We start from the raw sequence: 27,804 nt of genomic DNA, 5'->3' as shown, positions 1-27,804 counted from the left end.
GCCAGTCTAAAACGACTTTGTGGTGGCGGAAGCTCACACAAACCAGTGACGCTATAAGGTGAACAACAAAAGGAAGAAGGCAAAGGACAAAGAAAAAGACAGAATTCGACACTACAGAACTTTACTTGAATTTGATCCAAGTTCATTGTCTATACAGGGTTTATTTACAAGAGCAGAAATCATGGGAGGGCAAAAAAAACAGGGAAAAAACCCCACTAGATACAGCTGAGGTATTAGCTAAAAGCATTTACAGGTTTGTCTTTTACTAGTAAATATCAATCATACACGAAGATGCAGTATCGTCTGCATAAAAAAAAACATCTTTTTATATCACAACATGAGGTAGGAGAACAGTGTCTCAATTCATGCAAGAACAAAAGTCTCATCACACCGTAGTATTGGCAACAGAGTATGCAATGTTCAAACACATAGACTGTGTTTGGCGTTCCAGAACGACGTCTGGGGGAAAGGGTTCGCTTTAGCCAAGCTGTGATTTCTTTTTTTTTCTTAATCTATAATAAGATGTGTAAAAATGAAAAACACGGTGCTCATCTTTTTAAAACAGGATCTTTCAATGTCTCGTAGCATAATTACTGGCTGGAATTTACACGCCATTTTCAGAGGATCCCACCTGCAGATGGGATTCCTAAATCACCTTGGATTTTGTTCGCAGTGAGTGGAAATCCTGTATTCAAATGTGTAAAGGTGTCGCCTTTAACTCCAATTGAACCGCCTGGGCCTCACCCCTGTAAAAAGTCTGTACAAGTTTTCAGAACACTGCAAAATCCCAGAAAAGCCCAGCGTCTATGTTACAAGGGAGGCTCCTCTTTTCCTCTACACATCATTTCACTGTTGTGCACGAACAGTCTGAAATTGCTTGTGTAGAAAATGCAAAAATCACATGGGGGGAGGGGGAATAAATAAAATGAAATTGGAGCAACAGAATCATTGAGCATTTTAGTTGCAGTGTTAATTACAGCTCGCCCAATAAATATTAATACTGATTATCTTCTGAGCAACATTAATAAAGCCCTACGAGGATGCAAGGATGTATGATTAAATTAGAAAACATGATTCACATCCGGAGCTACATGAGCAAGTTTTATTTTCTCCCTCTTCAAAGCTGCTGTGCTTCAGTCAAATATGGGAGGCAATAAACTACACACAGGGACTCTCGCTCACGCGCATCACTTCCAAATCAATTCCAACTACGTTTGATGTTCAACATCTGATTTTCAACCCTAAACCATGATAAAACTTGCACATGCCCAGTGTTCATGCAATGAGCCATCTCTTACATGTTACAAGAGTGGCATGGTGACACAAAAAATGGGCAGTACAACATGCAACAAAGTCATATTTGCTGATCTTTTCTTCCAAAATGCATTTTTTTTTCCATTCGTTTTTTAATTTCGGGGGGGTGGGGGGGGGGTTCAGCAAAGCTCAGTATATTACAGGTCAGTCTGTCAGTGTAAAATCCATAAAAGAAATCCATTACGAAAGGGTGAAAATGTGTGTAACAAAGAAATGTTTTCTCATTTCTCAGTAAACTAGGTTTTACTTCTCCGCGTCCGCTCAACAAAATCAAGTTCTAAAATCTGCAAAGAGCCTTTTTTAGTTTGAAACAAAAAAAAAAGAAGCAAAAACATCCTATGTCTTTCTTCTGGTCCAATTTATATAACTTTTTGAAGATTTTTCATATAAGAACAGTTAATATATTAATGACTACTGTATTTACAAAGACAATATAAATCTTTAGTTAATATGTTAAATATTTTCTTCCATTTTTTTTAATAAAGGTTTCGTGTAACAATAGTAGAGTGTACATTTGTGGCGCAGGTTCCATTTTACTGTCTTGCAGCTGCATCAGCTTTTTCTGACTATTGACAAGCTGCGACTGTCCTCTGTGAGCTATTTTCACTTTGTAAAGGGAAGCGTTTTAAGAAAATCTGCATTGAACAGGAGGGAGCACAGTGGAATGTCTATCAACTTGCATTAATAGCAGATGCATAAAAAAGCTCCAGGTTTCACTGACGCCAATCCCTTTTTTTAAAACAATTATTTACACACAAGCTGGCTTACAGGGACCTCCTTAGTGGCAATAAAGTGGCTCCTTAGTGGCTTCTGCCTGGCAACCAACACGATAAAAGTCCTCTCTTCCTGGCTGGACGTCTGCACGCTCTCGAGGGGCATCTACAAAATGCTGCCGGCCCCCAACACTGGAGACGCAAGGATGAGTGTTTGTGAATGACTGACGGCCGTTTTGTGGGAGAGTGGCGAGGGATTTGAGAGATGTGGGGGTCCTGTACAGTCTCAAAGTGGAGAGGCCCCCAGACCCCAACAGCTGCCCCCATTCTGACAGCACAAAACAAAACAAAAAAAGGGCTCCCTGTGTACCTCCGGCGTCTAGGCCACCCAGCCTGCCACGGAGAAGAGCGTCGCGGGCCCCTGATCGGTCCCCTCCATCCTCGGCTCCCCTCTTCCTGTCCACTGCTGTTTGTTCAGCCAGGCAGAATAACATGAGGCAGGGGCCCGGGCCCATGGTCCAAACCACTGTTTTTCCCTGCGACCCACATTCCTAGACAGCCCTCTGACAAACAGGGCTGAGATTGAAAAAAAATGTCCTGAAATAACTAAAAAAAAAAGAAAGGCCCAAACAGGAAAAACAAGCCAAGAATTAAATTTGATCATCTGCTGGGAATGCTGGGGGTACTGTCTTACCTCCTGGCCTCCACCAGTGTGCGTAGGTATGCAGGGATGACTATTGTTAGTACTGTATGATGGTAACACGGTGCGACTGTCCACACAGACAGAAAGACTACACCGTCTTGACCAGCACTCGTGTCCAAAAGACATTTCTCAAGGAAGAGACCAGAGGAGACACTTTTAGACTGGCTAAAAGGCTCTGGGCAACTGCAGCAGAGTCCAGGTGCTGTCCAGCATCAGGAAGAGGAAATCAGTGTGTGTCCAGTACAGATGACACTCAAAATTCTTACCTCAGCATCACTATTAGCATATTTTCACACCACCTCCCTTTTCTATACAATAAAGGTCTTTCTCCCGTAAATAGATTTGTTGCTTATATTTTTCAAATAGACTTTTCTTTCTGTATTTAAGAGGTTTATGAAAACTCTTTAAAGTCCTTTCGTCTTTTCGTTGCTGGTATCTGAAGGGTCGCGCAACCAGGTGCCATTTTTGTGTCAGCCAGCACCAGTTGCTATGTCAGGTATGAGCACGGGGTGGCATCCGTGATGAGCTCAGACGAGTCTGTGTGTCTTAGCTGAAGATGAAAATGTTCAGGTTATTAGCTCCAGGATCCAGAGAGAGCCAGGAGGGCTGGGGAGGGGGAAGGCAACAATTATGTGGGAGGAGGTTACAAAATAATAATGTGTTGAGCTGGTCTCCCTGTAACCAAACCCCTGTCTGTTAAGCTGCTTACGTAATAAAAATTATAAGTTAAATAAAAAAAAACATGCCCAAAAGTATTTAAATACTATCTGAAGATAGGAGAGCGAATTAAGGTATAAGTATATTTTTTTTAAAAACGTTTAAATGCTGTAAAGTTATAAAACAAAAGTCAGTCCTGCACTGAAAACAACAGGAGATGCACAATTAAAGACAGCATGAGGAAATGGAGGGAAGTCCTTTCTGCTTCAGACTGACTGGTTTGTGTCTGTGGAGTTGGTGGGTGTCTGGGAGAGGAGTGAGGGGTAGGTAGGGCAGTTAGAGGTGCAGTTCAAGGGGTTCCAGTTACTTATGGCCAGCCGCTGGGGCCTCTGAGAAAGAGGAAGAGGAGGAGGAGGGTGGGGAGTGGGCGTTAGGGGGGCCCGTGGAAGGAGTAAGCGGAGGAGAGGGGCTGCCTCCCACCATGCCAGACTGGGCCATCTGCTGCTTGAGTTGGCCGATTGTGCGCTCCAGATTTTCCCTCGCCTCCCGCTCCTTGCGCAGCTCCTCCTGCAGCTCCTGTCGATCCGCCTCTGCCTGTTCTAGCCTCTGACGCAGCTCTGACAACTGGGAGGGTGCACAGTAAACAGATAAACGTGAGTTTCCTCTTGTGCCTACAGCAAATTACATCAGACGGCTAACATAGTGTCCCATGTAGAATCTTGTGGTAAATGTATTAAGATTCTGTGAAAATGAAGCAAAGACGTCCATTTCGATTTTTGATATCTTTTCATCTGAGTCGATCTCAGCTTTACGAAAGGACAATAAAACAAGGACGGAAAACAGGCTCGGTACACAAGACAGATAAACAGAACAGAAATGTATTTCTTTTAAATGCTATCATACTAGTCTATGTTAAGATCATCTCATAACTGCAGGCAAAGCCAGATTGGGGAGACGTCAGATGCAGTAGATGCTCAGCACTTATTGCTTTTTCACACTTAAACAAGAAATTATAAATAAAGCCTACATATAGACTGCTTTTAAATGCAATCTTCAATCCTTTCTATAAAGTGCTTTACACAGTGTCTCTTTTACACCAGCATTGATCTAATAATGCACACCCCCTTTGCTAGCTGGCACGCACTGAGACTTTGTTGCCACGGGGAGGAGGCCAGGAGGAACTGCAGCTTCAATAACAAATAGGAGCCCAGTGCAGCCCAGGGCCAGCCAAAGATGCGAACCAGTGGCTCTGAAGTGCGCTTATACCATGCAAATATCTGAGAGGTTAAAACAACAGTTTCCCCACTAGATTTGCTCGAATAATGCAACCCAATGAGCGCACTGTAGATTGCATTAGCAGTTGAAAGCAATGCAACTTTCATGTGTACCTGCTCAGCATAGCGGGCCTCTTGCTGGCGCTGCGCCCCTGGCTCGCAGGCACAGGCCTGTTGTCGGAGCTGCTCTAGACGGGTCTCCAGATCCAGCTGCTCCTGGCGGGCCTGGCTGAGCTGCCGACTCTGCTCGCTGTGCACGGCTTCCAGTTCGCAGCGCAGCTCGCGTTGCTCGGCGCTCAGCTCCCGTAACCTTGCTGCCTCACCCCCGCGCAACGCCTCCAGCTCCTGGAGACAAAGCCACAAAGTCAAGAGACATAGAAACAATAATGTGACACTTGACCGACTCCCGCGTGTTAAAGACATTCCAGCCACCTATTTTTTTGGGTTTCTGCAAACACCGTTTGAACAGGTTTTGATGTAAAAGCGCATATGTGACAAATGGTATTGGATGAGATTAGCATAAAAATAGAACTGTATCAACTGTAAATCGGGTGCATTCAAAGTGCAATTTGCACAGATTCTATTACGTCAGCATGTTCCAATATGGTCTGGGGAAGAGAAATGTAACAGGGGGTCAGCAGACCTAAAAGCAAGGGCATAGTGTGTGTTGTATGGTAGGTTTATACACTGCGTTTATGACACTTTGCCATGATTTTAACTACAAACCAAATCACCCAAATAGGCTTTTTTATAGGTAGCAGAGACGGTGGACACAAACTGAGAATATCCTCTACATGTCAAGGACACTAAATAGCTGAACATAGTCTCCCAGTTTAGCCTGATCCTTCTGACTCACCATTTCCAGCTGCAGCTGTTTGTGCAGGGTGGAGTTGAGCTTCTCTTGCTGCCTACTGTACATCTGCATGATCTCCACAACAATTCTGTCCTTGTCGTCCTCCAGCCCCCCCACCACTACTGCAGAGCTGCTCGTGGCTATGTCTGTGTCCTTAGCTGCAACTTCCGCTACCGGTGACAACAGCGCGGGAGGAGGTGGTGGAGGAGGAGTAGGAGTGTAGGCGGGGTTGTGGGTGGTTTTCTTGGAGCTTGGGCTCCTTGTCTCCATGGAAACTGCCTGGGTTTGGCATTCCCGCTCGGTGGCCAAGGCAGCATCGGCACGTTGGGATTTGGCCTCTTCGGCACCAGTGGAGACAGGAGGCGATGCGTGGAGATCTAAGAAGGGAGGAAGAGGAGAATAGAGATGAAATTGCATTTTTTTAGAAAAAGAGAGAAAGAGGAGGTGGTAGAATGAAAGGAAGTGCAAGCCAAGCCGGTTTACACTGCTACCCACACTTGGTAACACCCTCACGGAACCTCATTCGTGCACACATTGCTTTTTCAACACAGACACAAGCGCAGATGCAGCGCGGTAACAAAGACCTAAAGACAAAAATCACGTCTGCAAAAGGAATATAATGTAAAACAGAACCTTAGTGGAAACACATCACTTTTTAAAACCTCATTCAGCATGGAAAAGGGACTAACAGGCTGTAGTGAACTTTCACATACAGAGAAGAAGATATTTATAGACTATACAAGACAGTTGGGGTTTTTTTTTGAAGATACAGAGTAGAAAAGAATTATAAGTAGTGGGGGGGCAGGGAACATAATAATGATGGATTGTTACACATGCTCAGGAGTAGGCAGCACATCTGGCACGAAAGAACAGTTATATAGAGCTGCCGCACGTGCAAATCGACATATAGGAGAATAACTGAAGAGATTTGCGTGGTTGTGCACGGAAACAGATATTAGGGGCTATAAAGAAATGACTGGAGGAGTGGGGCATTTAATTTCCAAAGGAAAAGAGGAGAAATGGGAAGGAAAATGTAACAGCAGGCGTGGAGAGTTAGAAACAAGAAAGAAACAGACAGATGAATGGATGGATAAAAAAGGAAGTGCAGAAGGAGCCTGAACATGGAGAGGATGTAGAGACAACTGCCAGGAAAAAGAGAGGGAGGATAGAATGATGAGAGACAGATTGGACAGAGGGGGGGAAAAAAAGAGGAGCATGCCTGGGAGACATGAGAGACAGCCTGGCAGTCAGACGTGCCGTAATGATGGCAGACGAAAACCATTCCTCCTATCCTCCCCCTCCCCCCTCCTGTCTCTCCACACAGACACACATACTACTAAAGCAAGCTTAATATATACACTTGCACACAGAAAAAACACAGCGTGCAGAGACAAGGTCACTGCCATTAAGACCTCCCTTGTTCATCAATAGTAAGGTGCCTCTAGAGTCTTTATGCGAAGGTCAATGCATGATTATGTGCATGGCTGAAGGCTGCAATGTTACACTTTTTATGTGAGCCTGCACGTGGACTGTTAGTGCTTCCAGCGTGGCGGATCTTTATGGTGTCCTCTCCTCGGGTGCAGCCTCGCTTCCACTTATGTTGTGTATGTAAATGGCACATGCTGCCTTAAAGTATGTTGTGTATACCAGGCCTGTGTCTACCTTTTCTCTCTGGAGTACATTCTGGAAGCAATATTGGTCATTTCTAAGAACAAGCCACACCAAAATAGAGTTATGCCCTTAAATGATGCTAAATTCATTTTACTGTATTCACTGCGCCATAACAACACTTTATCTGCTATTAAGTTTCTAATATCCAAACATTTTTAATCGTTTAACATGCACTTACAGGACATGAACGCGCTTGCGCTGGGTCAATGCGTGTGTGTAATGCACGTGTCATCACTAACCCATCGGCAGCTCGTCGTGGCAAAGCATTCTGTTGCCGTAGTGGTGTTTGAGCAGCGCTCCAAACATCTCGGGGCTCATCTCCGGCTCCCTCCTCAGGGACACGTTGGGAGCCACCATCTTATCGTATGTGTACAGGTAGTAACTGGGATGGAAACACAGATGAAAACAGAAGGCATTCAAACACAGAGAACGTGCATAAGATTACCATAACCTTGAGAAAGATTTTAACTTCTTTTCACTTAATTATCAAGCGTAAATTAACTGTATTCTTGCTTTGTTGTCACAACGCTGCATTTGTTTTTGTACTGAAGATCAGAACATGAACCCTCCATGTTGTAATTATGCCTGCCTTTTAGACCTTCACCAATAATCTGAATCAGAATCACAAAGTTAATTAATAGCGCCATCTGAAGACGGCTTGAGTCGACACGGTGAAACAGCTGGATATATCTTACGATGCGTTTATAGGCTCTCTGCCTAAACAGCCCTGCACCTTATCGCACATGTCCAGGTAGTGGCTACAACTGAGAAGGATATGGGGGGGGGGCTGGAGATGCAGTGAAGTCACTGAGCCAACACTATCTCTCTATTCCTGGCAACATAGAAAGGAGGGATGGCATTCAGAGAAATGGAAATAGACAGAGAGAGATGGAGAAGAGGAGAGTAGCTCTGAACCCCTCCCCCACCAGCAGTCCCCTCCAGACAGAGCTGGAGCTGCGAACTAGGTTAAGCAAGAGCTCAGCGGGTTCTGTTTGGACAAACTAGAGAACCACCGACTGAGCCTTCGTTTCTTTCAGTGTCTGCCTGAGAACACGAAGCTCACTCACATGCAATGTCAAGGGAGAGTGGTTGAATAACGGAAGTACATTCACCAGTATACAATCCCACAAATGGGACAAAAATCATTTTTGCCCTACGCCATGTTAGGTCGGTGTTATTTGGAACGTGCAGTGCAATAGTTGTGCCAAGCTGATCTGCGACCACACGTACGATATCACGGCATCGACTCACAAAACCCTCTAAATCCTTTTAATCTGGGTCAGATTACTGTGGGAGCTGCAGGGGGGGGCAAAATCCAAAACCGCACTATCATATGTTGACAGAGGAATGATTGGGGGGGGTGAGTCACTGTAGAAGGACTAAACGAAGGACCTCAATTAGCAATGACTGAGAAAGAAACTGCAGTCAAAGTGAAACTGCACGCTTGTGAAGATAACAGTGAGTCAACTGTAATTATCTACAAAGAAAATTTTGGAACAAGTTGTCCTTTTTCTTTTTTCAAAGACAACAGACAGACAGATTAATTAAACTGATTAACTCAATTCCAATCATATCCACATTTTTTGTATTAGCTTCTCATACAACATATTACATGTGGCTTATTTCAAAACAAAGAATCACACCTAAAACATTAATGAAGACAGGTATTGTTACAATCTAAGTATATCCAGTTTTTATGGACAGTAATGGGTAACTAGATGTAGTACCTGGGATGAACCAGGGTGGGGTGTCCTGGCTCCTCCTTAATGTCAGAGAAAAGACGGTTAAACACCAGAGAGGGTGGAGGTGCTTTTACCTGCAAATAACAGAACACACACACATACACAGATGAATATACAAAAAGCATTTCTGCTTTTGTGTTTTAGCTACGATGTTGCTCCAATTCTGAATCAGCAAACTTATACTAACTAAATGATTCTGGAAATGATGTATGACAATGGCAGTTAGCTGCATGCACACCCACGCCCACACACACAGCAGGAAGAGTATAGAATGTGCTGTTCTGCACCTGCTACTACAGAGTCATAATCTAATAAAGGTAATATATGCATGCATACATGTGAACAAGGGATCATCAGGTATCAGCTCTGGGTGTGTGCGAGTGTGTATGTGTGTGCAGTAGTGGGGGAGGTGAACAGGAAAGCCATTCAACTGCCGTATGGGTGTATTTTCTGACAGGTCAGAGAGGAGAAGCGTGCTGCTATGAATGGGTGAACAGGGGGTGTATCTGTCAGTCAGCGTGCGCACGGTGACCCTGAGAGCTGACCTTTGTGTCGCGGGGGGGGAGGAGGGAGAAGACATGGTAGGACGCAAGAGCTATAGGCTGTGATATATAGAAGGGACGGAAGGTTGGGAACCATCGACTGACCTTTCTCACAGGATCGGGTTCGCTTTGCTTGCTGCCGGGGGAGAAGAGTTCCGCCGAGGACTTTTTCACCTGGCTTTCCTCCTCCTCCACTACCTTCTGTAAAAAAACAAACAAAAAAACAAAAATGAACAAGAGAACGAGAGAACACGTAGACCGGTCTGACAGTTCCTGGGATTAATGAGAATGCAGCTGATTCCACTTGGTTTCTTGATTCAGATGGCATTTCTTGATGGGGCTGTAACTTAACTGAGCGACCAGTGAAGAGCAGAGACTGAGGTGTCTATGAATAAAACACAGGAAAAGCCACACCGGGAGTGGGTATGTGACCCATCATTATGCGCAATTGCGTGTCTGATTTATTCATTCATACGCACGCGGCTCGGTCGCAGCGGGCCTTTTTTCCTCAACCTAAATACGTACTTCCTGTTGAAAGTTTATGATTCACCGTGTCAGCTCCCTGCCCTCTGAGAAATCTGTGTTCAGTAAATACTGCTGGCACTGCCTAGTTGTGTGACTGGGTACGTGTCCTTCTTTCTTTTTTTTTTTTAGCAAAATCCAGGCCAAGCTCGATAAGAGGCTACAAGCTGATGGAGTTGATGCTTATCTGCAGCAGACAGCCCAGACTCCATACACAGGCTGCCTGTAGGGACACACGCACGACAAACACCAGGGTAGCAGAACAGGACTTTCCACCCTTGCGATATAACCTGCTTGGTAGATGACAGTGTGGGACAGAATGATTGAAGATTCGAGTGTGGCAACAGAGGGGGAAGCCGAAGCGATGGGGGTTGAAAAAAACCCTTCAATAATTGTATCGCTCAAGAGCCATCCACCAACATTCATCCGCATCATGTAAGCACAGACGGAGTAAGAGAAAATAAACAGACAGCCTCTCATCAGTCTGACACTGCCCTGGCTGGGAGATGCTGTAATTACAAGAGCTAAACAGCCGCAGAACAAAGCAACCAAATTACCATGACAGCAAGCTACTGGTAGGTTAACGTTTATACTCCTGCTTATGTTGTAGCTTTAAATGACATTTTCTCTGGTTCCCATCTTCACCTCAGGTGATATTATATGATAAAGGAATAGCAGCGGTCCTGAATCCTGTCGGTTTATGAGTTCAATTTATTTACTGAATGCCGGGGTAGTCCCGTATTTACAAGGGCATGGATGAATGAGCATGTTTATGCAAATGTAATAGGCTGGAGCCATATGCGTTGCCAGGTGTGTCTGTGTATATACAGAGGGGGGCTCGTCCGTTTATGAGCGCTTGTGGTTGGTGAGTTTTTCTATTTTTTCTCTCTCTCTCTCTCTCTCTCTCTCTCCAGAAGACAGCATTGCAGCACTAGAGGAGGGAGGGTGGAAGAGAGGAGAGAGGAAGGGAGAGATGAGGGAGGATCGTAGAGAGGGAGGAGGAAGGGAGAGAGGAGGGAGGAAGGGAGAGCGAGTGTGATGATGGGATGGGGAAGGCATGGTGGGAAAGTTAAATGATGTGGGAAGATGAGATATGGCGGCATGATCAGTCCCAACTTTGTCTGCAGGTGTGTTTTCCAAAATTTACCCCCTTCCTACGGCCAAAATAAAGATTGTTGTCAGCTCATCACGGGGTTTTTAATCCGTGACCTCTGTGAAATGTGTTGGGTTGTGTATTTGTACGCAACACATATAGATCACATGTGTGTGTACTATTAATGGATGCCCAAGGCTTTTTCTGTAATTCCTGCTTACCTGACAGTTGATAGCTCACCATCCACCACCCACTCGCTCTCACTCACCCACAGAAACAACCCCCCATGCTTATTATACTAGCTGCTCTGTGGTCTCTCTTCCTTGATGAACGTGTTCAAGTGCAAACATTTGCAAAGTTGGGTCCTGTTTTCCTGGCCTGCAAAAACAGTGATGCCGCGATTCTCCTCAGCCCTTATCTACAGTTACAAGGACCACATTTTTATCAGGGTGCCTTCTGACACACAAACACAGCCCCCTACCACCACCAGCATCTACCCCCATGTCACCAGCCCTTTGTCAGGCTGAAGCTCGCCTTACGACAATGTGGATTAGCATTCCACGCACTCGCTGTGCTGAACTCTGCCCTGTTGTTCCTAATCACCAGCAGTGTGCCTTCTGCTACACACACACACCGACTCACCACCACACAACAGGACGAAACATGCCGCTCTAAACACACTCCACTGCAGAAAGAGTGACGAAAACTTTTACATTGACCCATTTTCAGAGCAGCCCTTCAGTCCCCAGACCATTAGCACACGTGACAGTGCTACAGCAGACGCATTAGGAGCAGAAAGTGTGTTTGTCTATTAGTGTGTGCACCCGTCACTGGCATATAGAGGAGTAAATGCTCTCAGCGGCAGCTGTCTGTTTTTGCCATGAACTCCATCTGTTATCCTAAATTATAAGCTGATGTGCACTAAATATGTCCAGCTTCCAATAGATGGGTCGTTTAAAATGAAAGCTAGCTGCTATATTTCAAGCTTCTTAAATGCTATGGCCAATTTCTGCATGTACTTCACAGGTCGGAGTAAGAATCCGGGTCCTACTCGTTGCATTTATGTCCATCTGAGCTGAAGGCAGACGCATGGTCCACCGAGCCGCCACACAGAGCACAGAGCACAAACAAGTCTGAGGTCAAACAACCCCCCCCACCCATCGCTCCACTCCAGTCACATGGACACTCCGGATGACTGTTTTTATGTGCGCACACAGACACGCACGTGGAGAAAAAAAAAAGAAATCCCACATACACACAGCTATTATCTATAAATAAACATGCAGTGTCCATACATTCATAATAAATCACATACATGTCTCCTCCTCCCACTAACACACTTACAAACCATAGTAATGCATTTCTTATGAAGCAAACAGACACAGTGAAAAATTCAAAACTGAAGAATGTTTCCTGAAGTGTCGTAAGTGGGACATTTACCTCTTTGAAACCACAATGCAACTTTAGCTTGCGGTGAGCTTTGAAAAATAGACAAATGTTCTTGATGGTATGGATAGATAAATGAGTAGCTAGCAGGTGAATTGGGTGAAATTTTTAGAACATTTTATGTCCATAAAAATTAACGGAGGTAGGCGACAACGAGCTAAAAGCCTAATGGCAAATCTTATCTAGGACCCAAGAAACAGTACGCAAGGGGAGTTTGACCTTTACTCCAGAGCAGTGGGCATATGTTTATGCATTTTTTGTATCATTAAAATTTATTTAAAATCCCTTCGGCTCAGGGAGCGATTGTTTTCACATCTGCTGAAACTCGGGCATCGGCGGTCACGTACGAAAACCAAAACAATCCCCATCAGGCTGGCTGAACACGAATGGAAGGGGGAGGATTCACATAAAACACAGGCAGTGCCATGCATCTACCTCCCCCTCAGCCATTCATGAGCCGGGCATTTTGCAGGGGGTGGACTAGAGGATGAAGTATTGTGGCTCATTCTCCTTTTTCTTCTCTGAGGTGGAAGTGAACAGCCTTTATTTGGGTGCCTTTTTTGCTTCAGGAACACACATACGCTCAGTGTGGCAGTCAGTCACACCCTGTCTGTTTCTTAACCACATCCTGTTCTAGACTGTGGCAGAAAGCCAACCGCTGGGTAGATCTAAACTTCCTGGTCATGCAACATGACACTGAAGCCTCATGCCTGCCTGAACACATGTTAGAAAAACATTTTAACTGAATTCACACTTTCCCTCAACATTTTCCGACAATGTTCGAACGCACAAGTTGTTGGGAATAAATTTTAAGGCACTTTTACTGGAGGTCCGTACTGTGGTGGTCCTACCTGCCCCTTCTCGAATACACTCAAACACTAAAGGCCTTTATATGGAGCTCTTAATCCAATAAACCATTTATCCACGGACTGGGAGTGCCACTTTGCTTCAGGAGCCAAATCAATAAGAGCCCCACTGGAAAAAGTAGACGATTTTAAAGGAATGCACATTTTGTTTGGTAGACGGTCTCTAATTAACTGAGCACTGTGAAATGAGATGAGAGTTTTAGAGAAGTCACTGTGCAACTACTGGACAGAAAAATGTTGTTCTGGGCTAATGTGCGCTGAACAAAAAGCAGCAACACGGCAAGCTGCTTTGCACAATTTTTTTCTGTTAGCAAATGTCAGCCTGTGTATGGTGCATCGTTTATGTAGTTATAATAATGACAAATGACAGCTCATTCAAAGGCCTTTCACCATTCCGCCGGAGAACACTATGGTTTCTCTGGTAACTCCAATTAAGATGCACAATGACAAGTGGATTGGACCAAAGCTGGTGCTACTGTGAGTGACCTACCTCACTTGTGGTGCTAAAGTATATCAAAATATGTATATAATTGTGCTACGAGCCTTAGGCTTAAGTTTCTGTTTTTTGATTTTTTTCTAATTTTTGTAAAATGAAATATATATTTCATTTTCATGTGATCCATGTCTTAAGAGCATACACAGTAAAGCTATAACTTGTTATTGAATTTTTGATGAAGTCATGTATGTTAAAAAGGCTGATATATCTAATAGCTATGGGTTTTTCTTACATTTACTCAGAGTGCCTGGCCCCTCACTTACTGTTTAAATAGGAATCATAAGTACAGTGCTCCAGGTGAAGGCTGAAAAAGGTTGTTAACTCTGTTTTTCTTTAACTTAGGCCTTCGAAAATAGATAAGCGGCTATAAAAGGAGCAGGGAACAGAAGAGATAGGTAACAGGTGGACAGTTAGACGGAAGATTTAGATAAACAGGGGACAGACAGAGAGACAGACATGACAGATGTAGAGACAAACAGGCAGACTGTGCCCTCCCCCAGACACCCACACGCACACACACACACACACCTGTTCCTCCCACTTTTCAAACACAGAGAAAGAACAGAGCCAGACAAGCAGTACAATGATAAGCATCAGCCAGACTAGTCATGCCACATTCACACACACAGACAGACACACACCCCACAAAGACAAGAACAGGTTTATTCCCGAACTGCTTTGGCTTCTAGCCTCAGGCACATATTTGGATCACATGGGCACTCTGTCTAGACAGGGTTCCACGTCAAACACACACAGTATGCTCCCTCCCAGCCCGTGAGTTGAACTCCATCCCCATTCCTCCTGCAACAGTCAGCCATTTTACAATCCACACATGACAGCCTTGACAGCCAGAGCCAATGAAAGCCAGCCGGGAAAATAGCTGGAAGACCAATCTGCTCCCCCATAAAGTAAAGTCTAGTGCCTCCTCTTCCGTCGTTATCGGGAGATAAATTTGGAAAGCAGCTGCACCACTTCTCAATCATTAAAAAATGATCATAAAACAATGTCTCTTTAGGCTCCCTTGATCAATTTTTCTATTTATCTTCTGCCATCCATCCTCTCCTCCTTTACTGTTCCTCATGTTTCACAGCCAAATCCCAGGTGGCAGCTTTGAGTCTGTACTCACAGTAGAACATGGGGATGGCTGTAATGTTACCTCATGAATGGACAAAGTGTCTGGGAAAACAGACTAGACAGGATGTATTAAACAGGCAGACAGCATATATTCACCCACTGAGTAAATATATCCCATGGAGACGACATTCAAAACAAGGCGAATGAGCACGACTGATAATGACCACAGTTTATAGATCCATATATAAGCTAATTGTTTTAGCATTCAAGTGAAAATGATTCCATCCCATTGTCCCAGTCACACGATTTCCACACAGCTCCCCGAGCTCATTATTGGCCAATATTATAGTATTAGTCAATAATTGTCTAAAATATACCTTAACGGTGACGTTAAGTGTGCACTGATTTACTGGTTTGTAAAACTAATCAATGACAACTTGGATATTTAATCATTAACACTAACTGCAAACACAGAACTTAAATCACCAAATAAGCAATAAGAATAATGCAACACGCTAAAAAATACAGATTTAAATGCAAACGTCTATATTAGACAGGCATGTTAGGGCTTAAATGATGCGTTGTAGAGCAGCGGTGTTAATATAGGCATGCACATGTATGACCGAGGTAACACATTTAGAAATCATCAATCCACAGAAGAACATACTAATTATACACACGTGAGCAGATTTGTGACTCAAGCAGAGCAGTTCAGCACATATTGTATGTATGTGCCTCACATTCCACACCAAGTGCCCCCAGGAGCATTAATTACCAAAGCTGTCAGAGTTCACCTTTGTGCATCAAGCAAGCCATGACACACACACACACCCACCATAGACGTAAAACATAAATCAAACTGCTCTGACATACAACAATAAGATGAGGTTCACTACTATATCTATAATATTATACATCAACATACACAAAGATGTAAGTAGACTCACTGCAGCCTCCCTGGAGGACACCCTGAGAATGAGGCCAGGGAGCTTTAGCCTTCTCTGTGGATGACTGCATTCATCATATGAGCTTCATCTGGGCCTCGAGTTTGCTTAAACAGCACCAAAAACAAAGGCAACATTCTCGCGAGCAGGTTTCTCAGCCTTCAGTTGTCCTTTGGAGGTGGGTTAGCGGTTCAAATGTTCAATTACACTGAGAAAGCCAGGCGACCGCCCCATCAATAAATGTACCATACAACTCATACAGCTGCTTGGCTTTCTATATAAGGGAACTCAGCTCACTATTTGAAGGGATAAAACGACTCAGAGGGCTTGGAGACAGAGAGGAAGTGAGAGAGCTGCAGCAGAGAGGACGAGCGTTGCTAAGCAGAATGAAAGTCGAGAGAGGCTGTCAGCAAGCCAGAAATGCACTGCTATAACGACAAAGAAATATCACAAAATGGAGACACTGCCCAACCCCATTTTTTTGCAATGATTCATCTGTTTAATGGCTCAAAATGAAACTTAACGTAAGCTCTTTATATCACGCAAATAATGCCCTTATTCTTCTTTATTTTCATCTTAACAGAGAATCCATTTAGTTGGAAGTTGCCCCTGACTAAAACTGGTCTTTTCTGGCGTGAATATGCATCGATCAGAGTTAACTTCTTTATCAGCAAAGCAGGTTGTAATGCTGTGGTGTAGTACTGCTGTAAATACCAACACTTAGTTAGGTTGTCAATGTTCATAACAAGGCCAGAGGTGAAGAAGATTTAAATAAGAATATGCCTGGTCAAAATGCCCTGCAGGGTCAAATCTATCACTGACTTGACGAAAAGAGAAAGTGTTACTTCTAAACAGGGCCAGGGTCCTCTGACTGTTCTACAGGGAGCTCCGGTCTCATCCATATTACATGCAGGAGCTTGTTTGAAGCCTCTACTGCACGAATCTGCACGGGCAGCTTGGCTTTGCTGTCCAGGGCCTGCAGGCTCGCCTGTCACTTCTTCGCATACACAAACCCTGTGACGCAAATCCATCAGCTACTCTTATTTTTCATTCTCTCTGTCACAACTCTGGTTTAGACTGCATGATCAGCATTCCCTCTGTTATCATTATGGCTTGCAGACTTCACAATTCTTGAGCTTTATCTATTTGTCGAGTAAAAATTGACCAATACACTACTACAGATGTGTAGAAGTTGTTGCTATCTCATCGTGCCAGACCTGTAGCTAATAGTAATAAACAAATTTTTACCACAGGTGAACCGCAAGTGCACACACTCGCTCGCCAGACTATTATTAAAACAGTCACAGCTTTACATCCACCCATAAGAAGTGTGGCTGGATTTGGCAAATATCAATATGGTTGAGTCAGACCTCTAACTGAACACACCTGGGTGCGGATCAAACAGACTGTGCAAGACCGGGACGGTGATAAATCTCGGTCCTGGCTCCACGGTGACGCAGATGAGAGTCGACCAGAGAGCAACCCTCGTGAAGTGCTGTGACTCACGCTGCACGAAGAGGTTGGCGTGGTGATAATGAGAGGAAGTGGCTGACGGTGGTTAGGTTTCGTGTGTCTGGCTCCGTTTCTGGCTTGGCTTGACCCTTTGACTTCCTCTAATCACAGGCTGTGTCATCTGAACAGTATTTCGAACCTTTGTTCGAGGACAGTGAACATGTGATTGTCAGCTCAGAGCCCGGCTTTCTCTCACTCACCTCTGACAAAACAAGGGCAATGTGACATTTGGGTTTTCCTTTTTTCAAAAAAGAGGCTGGATTCTTTTGCTTGTTGTGAGTCAGTTGTCCACACATACAGCAGGGCTTCAAGTGAAATCAGGATGTGTCTCATCCTGTGAATTTTAGTAGTGGTGACGAAGAAAATGTCTGGCATATCCGGGGCTATTTGTCACAGGAACTGATCCAAGTGTTGCAGGCTCTTCGACCACAAGGCAAAGTTCACAGATCAAGACTTTTATCACGTGCATTATTTAGACCACGAAGAGCCAGACATGTGAAGAATAAAAATTAGTGCCACAGGCCCGGCAGATGCAGAACTCAGTTGCTCGTTGACTCTAAGCTTGCATGTAAGATCGAAGTGAAGTCACTGCCCGTGCTCTATAATAAACAATTTAGAACTGATGTGTGCTTGAACAAAAAACATATAGTATGAGTTTTCTGAAAACTTGCGTCAGGAGGTCAATGACCTCAAGGATCATCCTCGTACTAGTTTGCACTGTAAAGAGGTGCAGAGGGACAGTTGGGTCCCCAGAGAGGGAAACAGTCTTCTATTTACAGAATGTTGATGAGCGGGGACCCATGAGACATATGAGGCAAAGAGGAGCGCGTGGTTGTTAATTCCCATGGGGCGCATCGCTGCAGGTGGGAATATCTGTGAGACAGAGCACACATTGGGGTAAAAGACTCTTGGTGAAAAGATATATTGACAAAGGTCATTTGTTTTACTATCACTCTGTCAACTCTACATCCTTGTCTTGAGCAACACGAATGTAAGGCTGGCAATTAAAACTTTAGACCGCAGGTATTTATGGGAGAATATTAGATGTGTGGGCTGAAGGGCAAATCAATCAGAGGTACTCAACAATCGAGAATGACATTTTAAAAAGTGAACAACTCTGCAGACATCGCAAACCCTTAAGATGGAAATGAAAAATCACAATGTGCACTATAAAAATGTTTCCTGTCGTCATCGGGCATAGTTTTCTTTCTCTATTTGCAAAGCACATCGTTTATTAATGTGGCAGTTGGTCTTAATAGTTTCTGTAACTCCATGCAGCAGCCCAGAGGACTCATGATATATATTTACATCCAGCTATTCACCATGTCGCTTGGACATGTGTTTGAATGGAATGTTTATTAGCTGCATGGAAAGGAAAATGTATATAAAAAGTAGCTATTTCCTTATATAATGGCTACAACCTAATTACCCAGGCACTACTGACTGTGTAGTGTGTTCACCTAAGCAGCCCCTGAAAGCTACCTGGTCTAATCCTCAAAATCATTGTCAAAAATAGAATATATGACTCAAAAAGCACAGCAAGATTCAAAGTCTGAGTGATGAGATCTGTTGTCCCCCACAGATGTGTCATGCGTGTCTGCTGTGTATCATGTGCCATTATGGAAAGCGCTGCCTCCAGATCTCACCATTTACATCTGCATTAATCACTGTTCCCACTGGGGAGGCAGTATGGAAGTATAGTCTTTCAAATGCAAACACATTCTCCCAGCTTGCACAGAGGAGATCCAGGCTGGCTGACTCCCACAGCCTTTTTACAGTATGCATCCCTTGTCTCTGACTCCCTGCCCCCCAAAAAGATGCGTACAACTTGCTCATCTGACCGTCTCCCAGGGAGACCAGACAGTCGGCGGTTAATCTTCTACTCAACAAATTGATTAATTAATACCACCAATAAGACCTAACTATTATTCCAGCCTAATAAAAAACAAGCCAGCGAGTCAGATTTCTTCTAATCCGATGAGAATTCTTATCTGAACAATCAGCCACCCCTTACATTTCCCTCACTTTGATTCCTTCTGCCCTACTGTACCTGAGACGTAACAAACAGTTCTAAAGCCTACAGGCCACTTGGCTGAGAGGAGTTTACCCAGAATGTTTAGTCTATGGCAGGCTGCTGACAGATGTGGCAGCAGCTCAACTGCAGTCATGAATCCTCATAACATATTGGTTTTTTAAATCGTATTCTTCTGGGTGTAACAAGGGGAAGGAGCACAAGCCAGGAAGACCTAAAAATAACAGGCTGTCTAGATGGAAAGTGTCAACCAATGGATGTTTGTTGAAATTGCACGTACACAGAATTGTCTTTGAGCCGGCAAAAATATAAAAAAAGTGTAGGAAATTCGCATTGGCTCTGAAACTGCTTCCAATCTATTAAAGAAAATATCTGACAAGTAATGATTGGCATTTTTCCCACTGCGTTTCACTGCTATTATGGAGATGCGATACTGGCACTGACCCGATGGTGACATACCAGAGGCCCCTCGCCTGAGCCCCTCCTACCTTGTGGGGCCCCATTTAGTTCTTTACAACATGAAGCAAACACTGCTTGTTGTGCACAGGCAGCACAGGCGCTCCTGCTCCAAACTATCTACATGACAAACTTGAGATCACTCACAGCAGCATTCACAGAAACAGTTAAGAGTTCAATATAAGGAGATTACTGGTCTTTAAAGAGCACTGGCTTAGGCACAGACACACAAGTACGTGTGGCTGCATGATGGTCAGCTGAAAGGCAAAGGACAGACTCTTTGCTGGGGAAATGAAAGTTGGACAGCATGTGATTGGTTGACCAATAGGGTTGTTCCAGACAGGATTTGTGGTTCCCTTCAAAACCTTGGGAGGGCTGTTTTTAACTCAATACAAAGCTGAGCTCCTTAACAACCTATTTGCTGTGAAGATATTTGATGTTTTTTTTAAAGGCAATCAAAATTTATCAACTGCAACAAGAGCAGAGCAAACTCCTACTTGATGATACTTGTTTCCTGCCTCCACCGGTGCGCCATCGCACCTCCCAAATAAAGCGGCACATTGTCCACACATCTTTTCAAAAGCTTGGTTAAAAACTACAGTGGCCCAGAAGTGCAAACACAGCAGCAAAAGACAAGACACAACAGCACTTTGGATTAGACACAAGGGAAGGACAGCGTTTCTTTAGTGCGATTTGCAGTGCAGTTGTATCGCTGTTGGCCACGGCAGGAAGTGCTGTGGTGGCCACCTTGTGTGTTTTACTAAGTGTAATCTGTTCCTGAAAACCTTATCATGAAGATCGGCACAAAAGTAAAATAGAGCAATCCAGGCTGCCTGAAAAAGCACAGCTTGACTCGTAATCGGCACAATCCCAAGTTAAGCTGTTGCATGTTTGCATGACAAGGTCAGGCCAGGTGTAGACGGCTGGGATAAACTCACGTTGACTGCATTCTTTAAAAAGTGATTCTGTGATTGAGCACCCTGGTTAATCAGCGTTTTTTTGTTTTTCGTTTAGAGACCAAGTCTGAACATAGACAGGAACTTGTGCAACACCAGATGTGGCCTGCTGTTAACTAGTCATTCAGGGTTGTTTTTTCCTGGCTTGCTTTTGCCCTGTTTCCACATAAGTGGCGTCTGTATCACCTGTCGGCTTACCACATTTGTCTCGTTCACTTCACAGATGTTCTTATTGCTTATGTAACGATCGTCTAATGGAGTCATCTGGCTGCTTAGTTTGTTACCATCTAATGATTGGCGCTGATAGATTACTGCACGTGTAGTGAAGGTCGAAAGTGAAGATAGATGTGGATGTGGTTTAAAGATGGACTTTGAGATAAGGGGAGATGGAGGGAGGAAGAAACAAGAGAGACAATACTGTGGATGATTAAGAGCGCCTGCCAAATTTTAATTAGATACAGCCGAGGACGATCATTGACGTGCAGACGGAGGGACAGAACAGACAGCACAGGAGAAAGCCAGGGAGTGCAGCTGCACTGGTCTGCGGTAATGAAGTCACTGGTTTCCAAATAGCAAATAGAGGAAGCCAGAGAGATGCAGCTGTCTGGCGTCTGTGCCGCAGCCACTGTGTCAGCACAGCCAGCAGACAGACAGAAAAAAAAGCTGTTCTTTCAGTCTGACTCTCGGCCAGCAGAACAGACAGAACCGAGGAACATTGAGAAGAAATCCATGTTTCACTATGCTTGCCTCCCCTTGATTTGGGAAAACACCGGTCATTTGTTGAATACGGCCGATTGTGTGTTATGTAAACATGCAGCGCGACTATTTTAAAGCCCTTTCAAATGAACTTTCGATGCGCTACTTCCTGACTTGTCGAAAGGGGAAATTATTGCCGGCAAGATGAGATACCATCTTGTCTCAGTGGAAAGTAGGTATTCATTGCAGCCCTGAAGTCAAACAAAAGTCAACTAAAAGTTATTTGGAAAGTCTAGAGATTTAAAGGTTCTGTTTGTGGCAGCTGTCTGACAAACTCTTTACACCGTGGGGATTGGTGGGGGGTGCAGCCGTGCCTCGGAGCACAAAGCGGCATTTATAAGAAGCCACTCCTGGATTTTTTAACTGAACCTTCTTAAATCAAATGGCCATAATGGGACACGGGTCTAGTAGCCACTGGTAAGGGAGAAAAAAAACTCCACAGGGCCCGGTGTTTGTATCTCTCTTTTTTTTTAGTGGACCTAAAATTCCAAATTGAATGTTCACATTGACACTATGTGTAAATAAGAGCTTGGTGGGGGAAAAGGGTCTTTGCTCGGGGTTGGCCCTACAGAACATAATAAGCCATCTTTCTGAGAAGCGTGTGTTGACTCTGGGCTGCCTGGCCGGTCTTCCACCGACATCCACTGGGATTCGGAAAGTATGAGTCACACAGTCAGTGCAGTGGAGGCAGCTGGACACAGAGTCGGGAGGATGTTCTGGGTGAGAGATACGTCCGTCTGCCGTACTTCCTATTCGGTCACACACTTTCATTACACAACACACACACGTACATGCACACACTTGACAAGGAAGCCAACTCCTATGTCCCCAGTGGGGCAGAACACTGCCAGGTTGCCTTGTTCTCTGACCACTGACCTTTCACACACCCTGAAATCCGCTAATGGGAGAACAGAATAACATCCTTTTTCAGACTCCAAAATCAACTGGTTCCCACAGACGCTAGCACCAACTTTCCAAGAATACGGCCATTTGTTCCCCTTTTTTTTGCTCTCCACCCAAACATGCGTTCCTCAAACTGGCACTAGTTTATATCAGATTAAACCTTCAAAATGCCTCATATTCGAAAAGGGTTACAATAATTTATACCGTCACGATTTTTAAAAGGGTTGAGAAATCACCCTTTAGAGAAGGCAACACCTGAAAACGCAACAAGACAGAGGCTCCAAAATGCCTGATGTGTGAGACAGAGAAGAGACCAGGATGTGTCATACTAGCCTCTGGTTAGCAGCTCACTTCACAAACAGAGGTTGGTGTCGGGGATGTTTCACACCTACAGCCACAGAGGGAGGAAAATAATGCAGAACGCATCATCCACCTTGAGCAGTATGTCTTTTTCCATGCGTGTAATAGCTGCAGGTGCAGTTTGCCAACTTTCGTCTACATCTCACACTGCGCTCATTTCTGCGGCATTAAAATGTCTACACTGTTTAAAGAGTGTCTGTGTTTTATACGAGGCGTACTTTATAGCAAGGCAGAGGAAGAGTAGGAGGAAAAGACAGGGAGAGGCAAGGCAGAAATGTGGTCAGGACTCCAGACAGAGTATAAAAAAATGCAACTGTGATCTATCAGAAAGTACAGCATTTGAACACATTTAACCTGCTCCGGTTGCATGGGAATCTAAAACAAAGCCTGCCAGCAAGCATTTTATCGGCCCCCTTTTGTTTGGCTGGTTGGTTGGTTGGTTGGTTTAAGGTGGAATCACGATCACGATGGTCACGACACGAAAAAAAACATACCAAACAAAAGTACAACCCCACATTTGCCCACTAAACAATGCAAAAAGACCAGCCGGTTGTGGTCAGAGGGAGGTCATGAGACATAAACCAGTCATTGGCAGGAAAACAATCTAGAGCTTTTCCCTCTACTGAATGCTGACTTTTCAATAGACTATGTTCCCCTTGTGGCTGATGCATTGACACGATTTTCTACACAACAATTATAACACGGATTGGCAAAAATAAATTGGAAGACTCAGCCACATTCTGTCTTCCATTGATAAATACTACAAATGCAATAAAGCGCTTCGCTTTTAGTTTTGTCTGAAGGCCACGGGGTCAAACGCAATTTGTTCAAATCCCTTGAGATATGTCGGTAAACTCAGACAAAGTGTAAAATTATTTCAATAAATTGTCTTTTAACTGCTGACACAGTTTCAATTCATGCAGTCAATAAGGTTTTCTTGGGATCCTTATATTGACCTTTTGTTCTGTGATATTCCCAATGACCTCCGGGTGACCTGGCGAGACAAATGATGCACTTCCCTTTCAGCTGTGGCCAGCTGACTTGAACACATCTGATCAGAACCTACCACCACCTGGCCACTCTGTCATACTTAATCTCCGCTAGATCAAGAAAATGCCAAAATGTCGGACTGACCCATGATGAAGACCACAAACAAATAAAGTAAAACAATAATAAAGTACTGTCTGGATTATTTCCCAGAATTCTGGGGAAAAAAAACCTTTTACCTCAGAAACAACAAAGTTATAATTGAGACGTTCACTTACTCTTTCTAGTGACCTCTTAAGCTTGTAGTGGAATTTCTCTTTGACCTCATCCAGGAGCTGTTTGAGCTTTTTCTCCTCGGGTGTGCCTTGGTACTTCCTGGCGAGCTGGAGGTAGCAAGGCCATTTGGCCGAGTCAAAGCCCCAGTGGCAGGTCCTCTTATCAGGTGACTTGTGAGAATGCATGACAAACTTCTGCGGCGAAAAGAGCAACTGGCACTCAACACATTGGATGCAAGGGGCTTCGGGCTGGGTGTAGAACTGGGGCACGAAGAGGCCCTGGCACTTCCCCAGACACTGGTGCTCCACCTGGAAGCTGGCTTCACTCTCCTTTAGCAGGCCCTGCTTTGAGAGCTTACAACTGGGGTCTGCAGGCAAAGCAGCCCCGGGACGCAGGAGGGCATTGCACAATCGCTGTGCGTCGGTGAGCGTAATGAGGCCGCAGGAAGGTGCATTGAACGGCAGAATACCGAGCACCTTGAGGATGTGCAGCTGTTCGGCGTTGCAGCGTGAACAATAGACGTACAACTCATCGCACACGGTGTTGATCTGTTGCAGCGAGAAGTCGCGGAGCACGGAGTTGAGCACCTGTGGGAGGCAAAGCCGCTTCTCTCCCCCGACAACAAAGCAAGAGATGGACTCCCCTTCCAGCAGCGAGTGGGTGAGTTCAGTGGAGCTGTCACTGGGAACCAGCAGAGGACCCCCACCCAGGACAGGAGGGGAGGGCAGGGGAGGCATTCCGGCCTGAGAGTGCTCGTGACCTGTGCGGGCAGAGAAGGCGGCCGGGCCCCCGAGGGAGCTCTGACTGCTGAGGGTGAACTGGGCCAGCGTGTGTTTGAGCCCCGGGCTTAAATCTAGAGCTTTACCGGCCCCCAATATATCCAGCTCAGTCCGACCCACCAAGTCCATGTCAGAGCTGTGGCATAGATCCTCGACCTGCTCTCTCTTCACTTTTGGAGTTTTGGGGGAGGAATCCAAGCCCCGACGCTTCAGGTTGATCTCCGCAATGACACGCTTCTTGATCGGGGCGTCTTCCAGGCGCTCTCTGTACAGCCTTTTCATGTTACCCTTGAACGAGGTCAAGTCTTTGAAAGGGGTTTTCAAACTGGTCTGGGTGCTGGCCATGTCTAAGCACTGGGTTTTAGTTGTTTCAGTCTGCTGAGTGTTTGCTTTTATTATTCCTCCCGGTCTCTTTTGTCCTCAAGTCTTTTCAAATGATAAAAATCTTCTGGTAGTTAGACACGTTCATGATGGTGAGTAAAGTTTTCTAAATTCTGATCCACCTCCTGAGTAAAAAAAAACAAGAACTGGGAAAGAAAGAGAAAGAGAATAAAGTGTTTTTAAAACTATTAAGTACAACAACAGTAATTGCAAGTTTATTGTAGCTAATCTGTAGAGGGAAATAAACAAACGGAACGCTATCTCACAGAACATGTGTTTGGAGCATGAACTATCAATTAGGACTTTAAATGCTTTATGGCTGCTGTCCCTGTTGGGGGCCAAAGAGGCCACTGGCTGGTTGCATGGACTACTAAACCAAATGGCCATTAACATACTTCACACAAGCAATTGGAACTGAAGCCCAGGGGAAATTTGCATTGGTTTTCACTAAAGGTTTTGAAATAACACAGAGTGAGAATTTCAACAAGCGAAACCAGTTGACCAGACATAACAAGCCTGGCAAAAATCCCCTCGCCACGATGCCACTCATCTCCCATTACATTGTTAATGCAGGACTGAGACAAACGCATTCACTTTGCAAATGAAAGTGGCCTTCCCCCAGGTCTGCTTACCTCACACTGACCCCGTCAACAATTGATAAAAGCCTTAACAGCAGTCGGCCCCCTCCCCTCAGTCCATTCACAGCATGACATTCAGCAATGTGGAAAGGGGTGTTTCCACTCCAGACTCTCGGCTTTAAATACTATATTACCAACGCGAAGGTACAAAAACATGAATTAACACCCATTCATGATTTAACATGTGATTTGTAACGGATAATCATGGCTGCTGCTGCAGCAGGACACCAACAAGGGCAGATTCTGAGTAACCGAGCATAAAAATGCAACATAAACACCAACATGCGCTTGTGTTTATTTCTACCTATAGACTAAATGTGCTTGTCTGCGGTGAGTGGATTTGCATGCTTCTGCAAATTTCAGCATCCGATCGGGCTTCTTTTTTTTTTTTAGCCTCTTCACACTGACATGCTGCAGCGGCGCAAGCCTCCAGCTTTCCTCGGATGCGGGTTGGTTGACGTTAGCGTGTGCGTTAACACCAAATATCGGCGAAGCGAGCCCGGAGAAATCAAATTAGCGACAAGTAGAAAGAAAAGAAAAAGGAGGGCGTGCGGCGAGACAGCCTCTGCAAGGAGGCTTTGCCCCTTCAATCAGACCCTGATCGACTAATTGCGTAAAATTAAAACATTTATCATAAAAAGCACTGCATCGTAAAATCGATGCAGTTGCATTTCTGGAAGCAACACTGCAGCGATTAATTCCTTTTTAATGCAACGTCAAGTGTTGTATCCTTCCGTGGCTGCAAGGACACCGCGTAAAAAAGCTGCTCCTTCTCTCCCCTCCTCCTATTCTGTCTGCAAACTGTGCCTCACCTTCTCTGCTGGCTCGCCACGGCGGCACTGGTATGCAGACTGCGCCGATAATGACATTCACTGTCTACAGTCTGCTGAGATACGGCTCGTACGGGAGCGTAACGCGACGCGGAGGCGCAACGCGCGGCTTCCGAGGCGACCAAACAGCGCGGAACATTAATTAAACGCCGACTGACCTGTTTACACTGTATATACAACTAAGTGCGCACCCCGAACCAAAAAGAAGGCGTTAAACAGCCGCCGAGAGGGGATTTTTAAAAGCCGTACCCATTTAGACCCCGCTGGCCCCGATGTGGTGGACAATTCGACCCGTTAAAGCAGCGCATCGGGTAGTAGGACAGGCTAATGCCGCACTCGAGGGACACAGACTGGTTAACCCAGCGAAATTCGCTCCGACGCCACCGATATGGACAGACACGTCGTTCGCCGATTTTTGCTGTCACGGCAGGCGGACCGTTACACCGACCCCGGCATCGCGCAACCCAGCCCCGCAGAGGACGCAGCAACGCCGGCTATCCAGCAGCGGCGATAGCGCTAACATTAGACCAGGCTAACCCCAGACGGAGAGCGACGAAGCAGGCTAAACCCGGTTAGCTTCGCGCCCCCCTTCCTCCGTCGGAATAATCCCCGAAATCATACAAAACTCGCTGTTCTTCGCAAACCCACTCAACCTACACACGACACGAACCGGGTCGATTTTACAGGCTTTTTTGTGAACCGGGTGGGGGGGGGGCAGCTTACCTGTCCGGCGTGTACGGGGAGTCCTCACACGGCAGTGGTCTCCTCGGTACTGGAAAAGCCTGGCGGACCGTCAACAACACGCAGCGAGAGGTTCCACTACAGAGCGGCAACGTCACAGCGCGCACGGGCGGGGAGGCGGAGACGTCACCCGCCTGACGGAAACTATGCGGGGGTGTCTCGCGTCTGTCTGCACGCCCGTCTGCCCGTCTGTCTGCCTGTCTGTCTGTCCGTCTCGCACCATCTGGGGAAGATTTGTTTGATTTCACAGACGCTGTAGCTGCGAGGAGGGAGAGGGGAAATGCGAC

At 45.2% G+C, this 27,804-nt stretch overlaps 1 protein-coding gene across 1 annotated transcript; it reads right to left on the bottom strand.

Moving 5' to 3' along the window:
• Positions 1-104: 104 nt before the first annotated feature.
• On the bottom strand, positions 105-27,637 carry skila (SKI-like proto-oncogene a). The gene is made up of 8 exons (XM_011616213.2): positions 27,500-27,637; positions 24,151-25,454; positions 9,575-9,670; positions 8,913-9,001; positions 7,425-7,567; positions 5,518-5,891; positions 4,776-5,006; positions 105-4,011 (listed from the first exon to the last, which is right to left on the bottom strand). The coding sequence occupies exons 2-8, from the start codon at positions 25,270-25,272 to the stop codon at positions 3,751-3,753; spliced, it is 2,316 nt and encodes a 771-aa protein (XP_011614515.1). The 5' UTR covers positions 25,273-25,454; positions 27,500-27,637; the 3' UTR covers positions 105-3,750.
• Between the last annotated feature and the right edge of the window lie 167 nt (positions 27,638-27,804).

This window comes from Takifugu rubripes, chromosome 22 (assembly GCF_901000725.2).
Source record: "Takifugu rubripes chromosome 22, fTakRub1.2, whole genome shotgun sequence".
NCBI lineage: Eukaryota > Metazoa > Chordata > Actinopteri > Tetraodontiformes > Tetraodontidae > Takifugu > Takifugu rubripes.
Note: the sequence above shows the minus strand (reverse complement) of the source record. Positions and strands in the feature narration are given on the sequence as shown.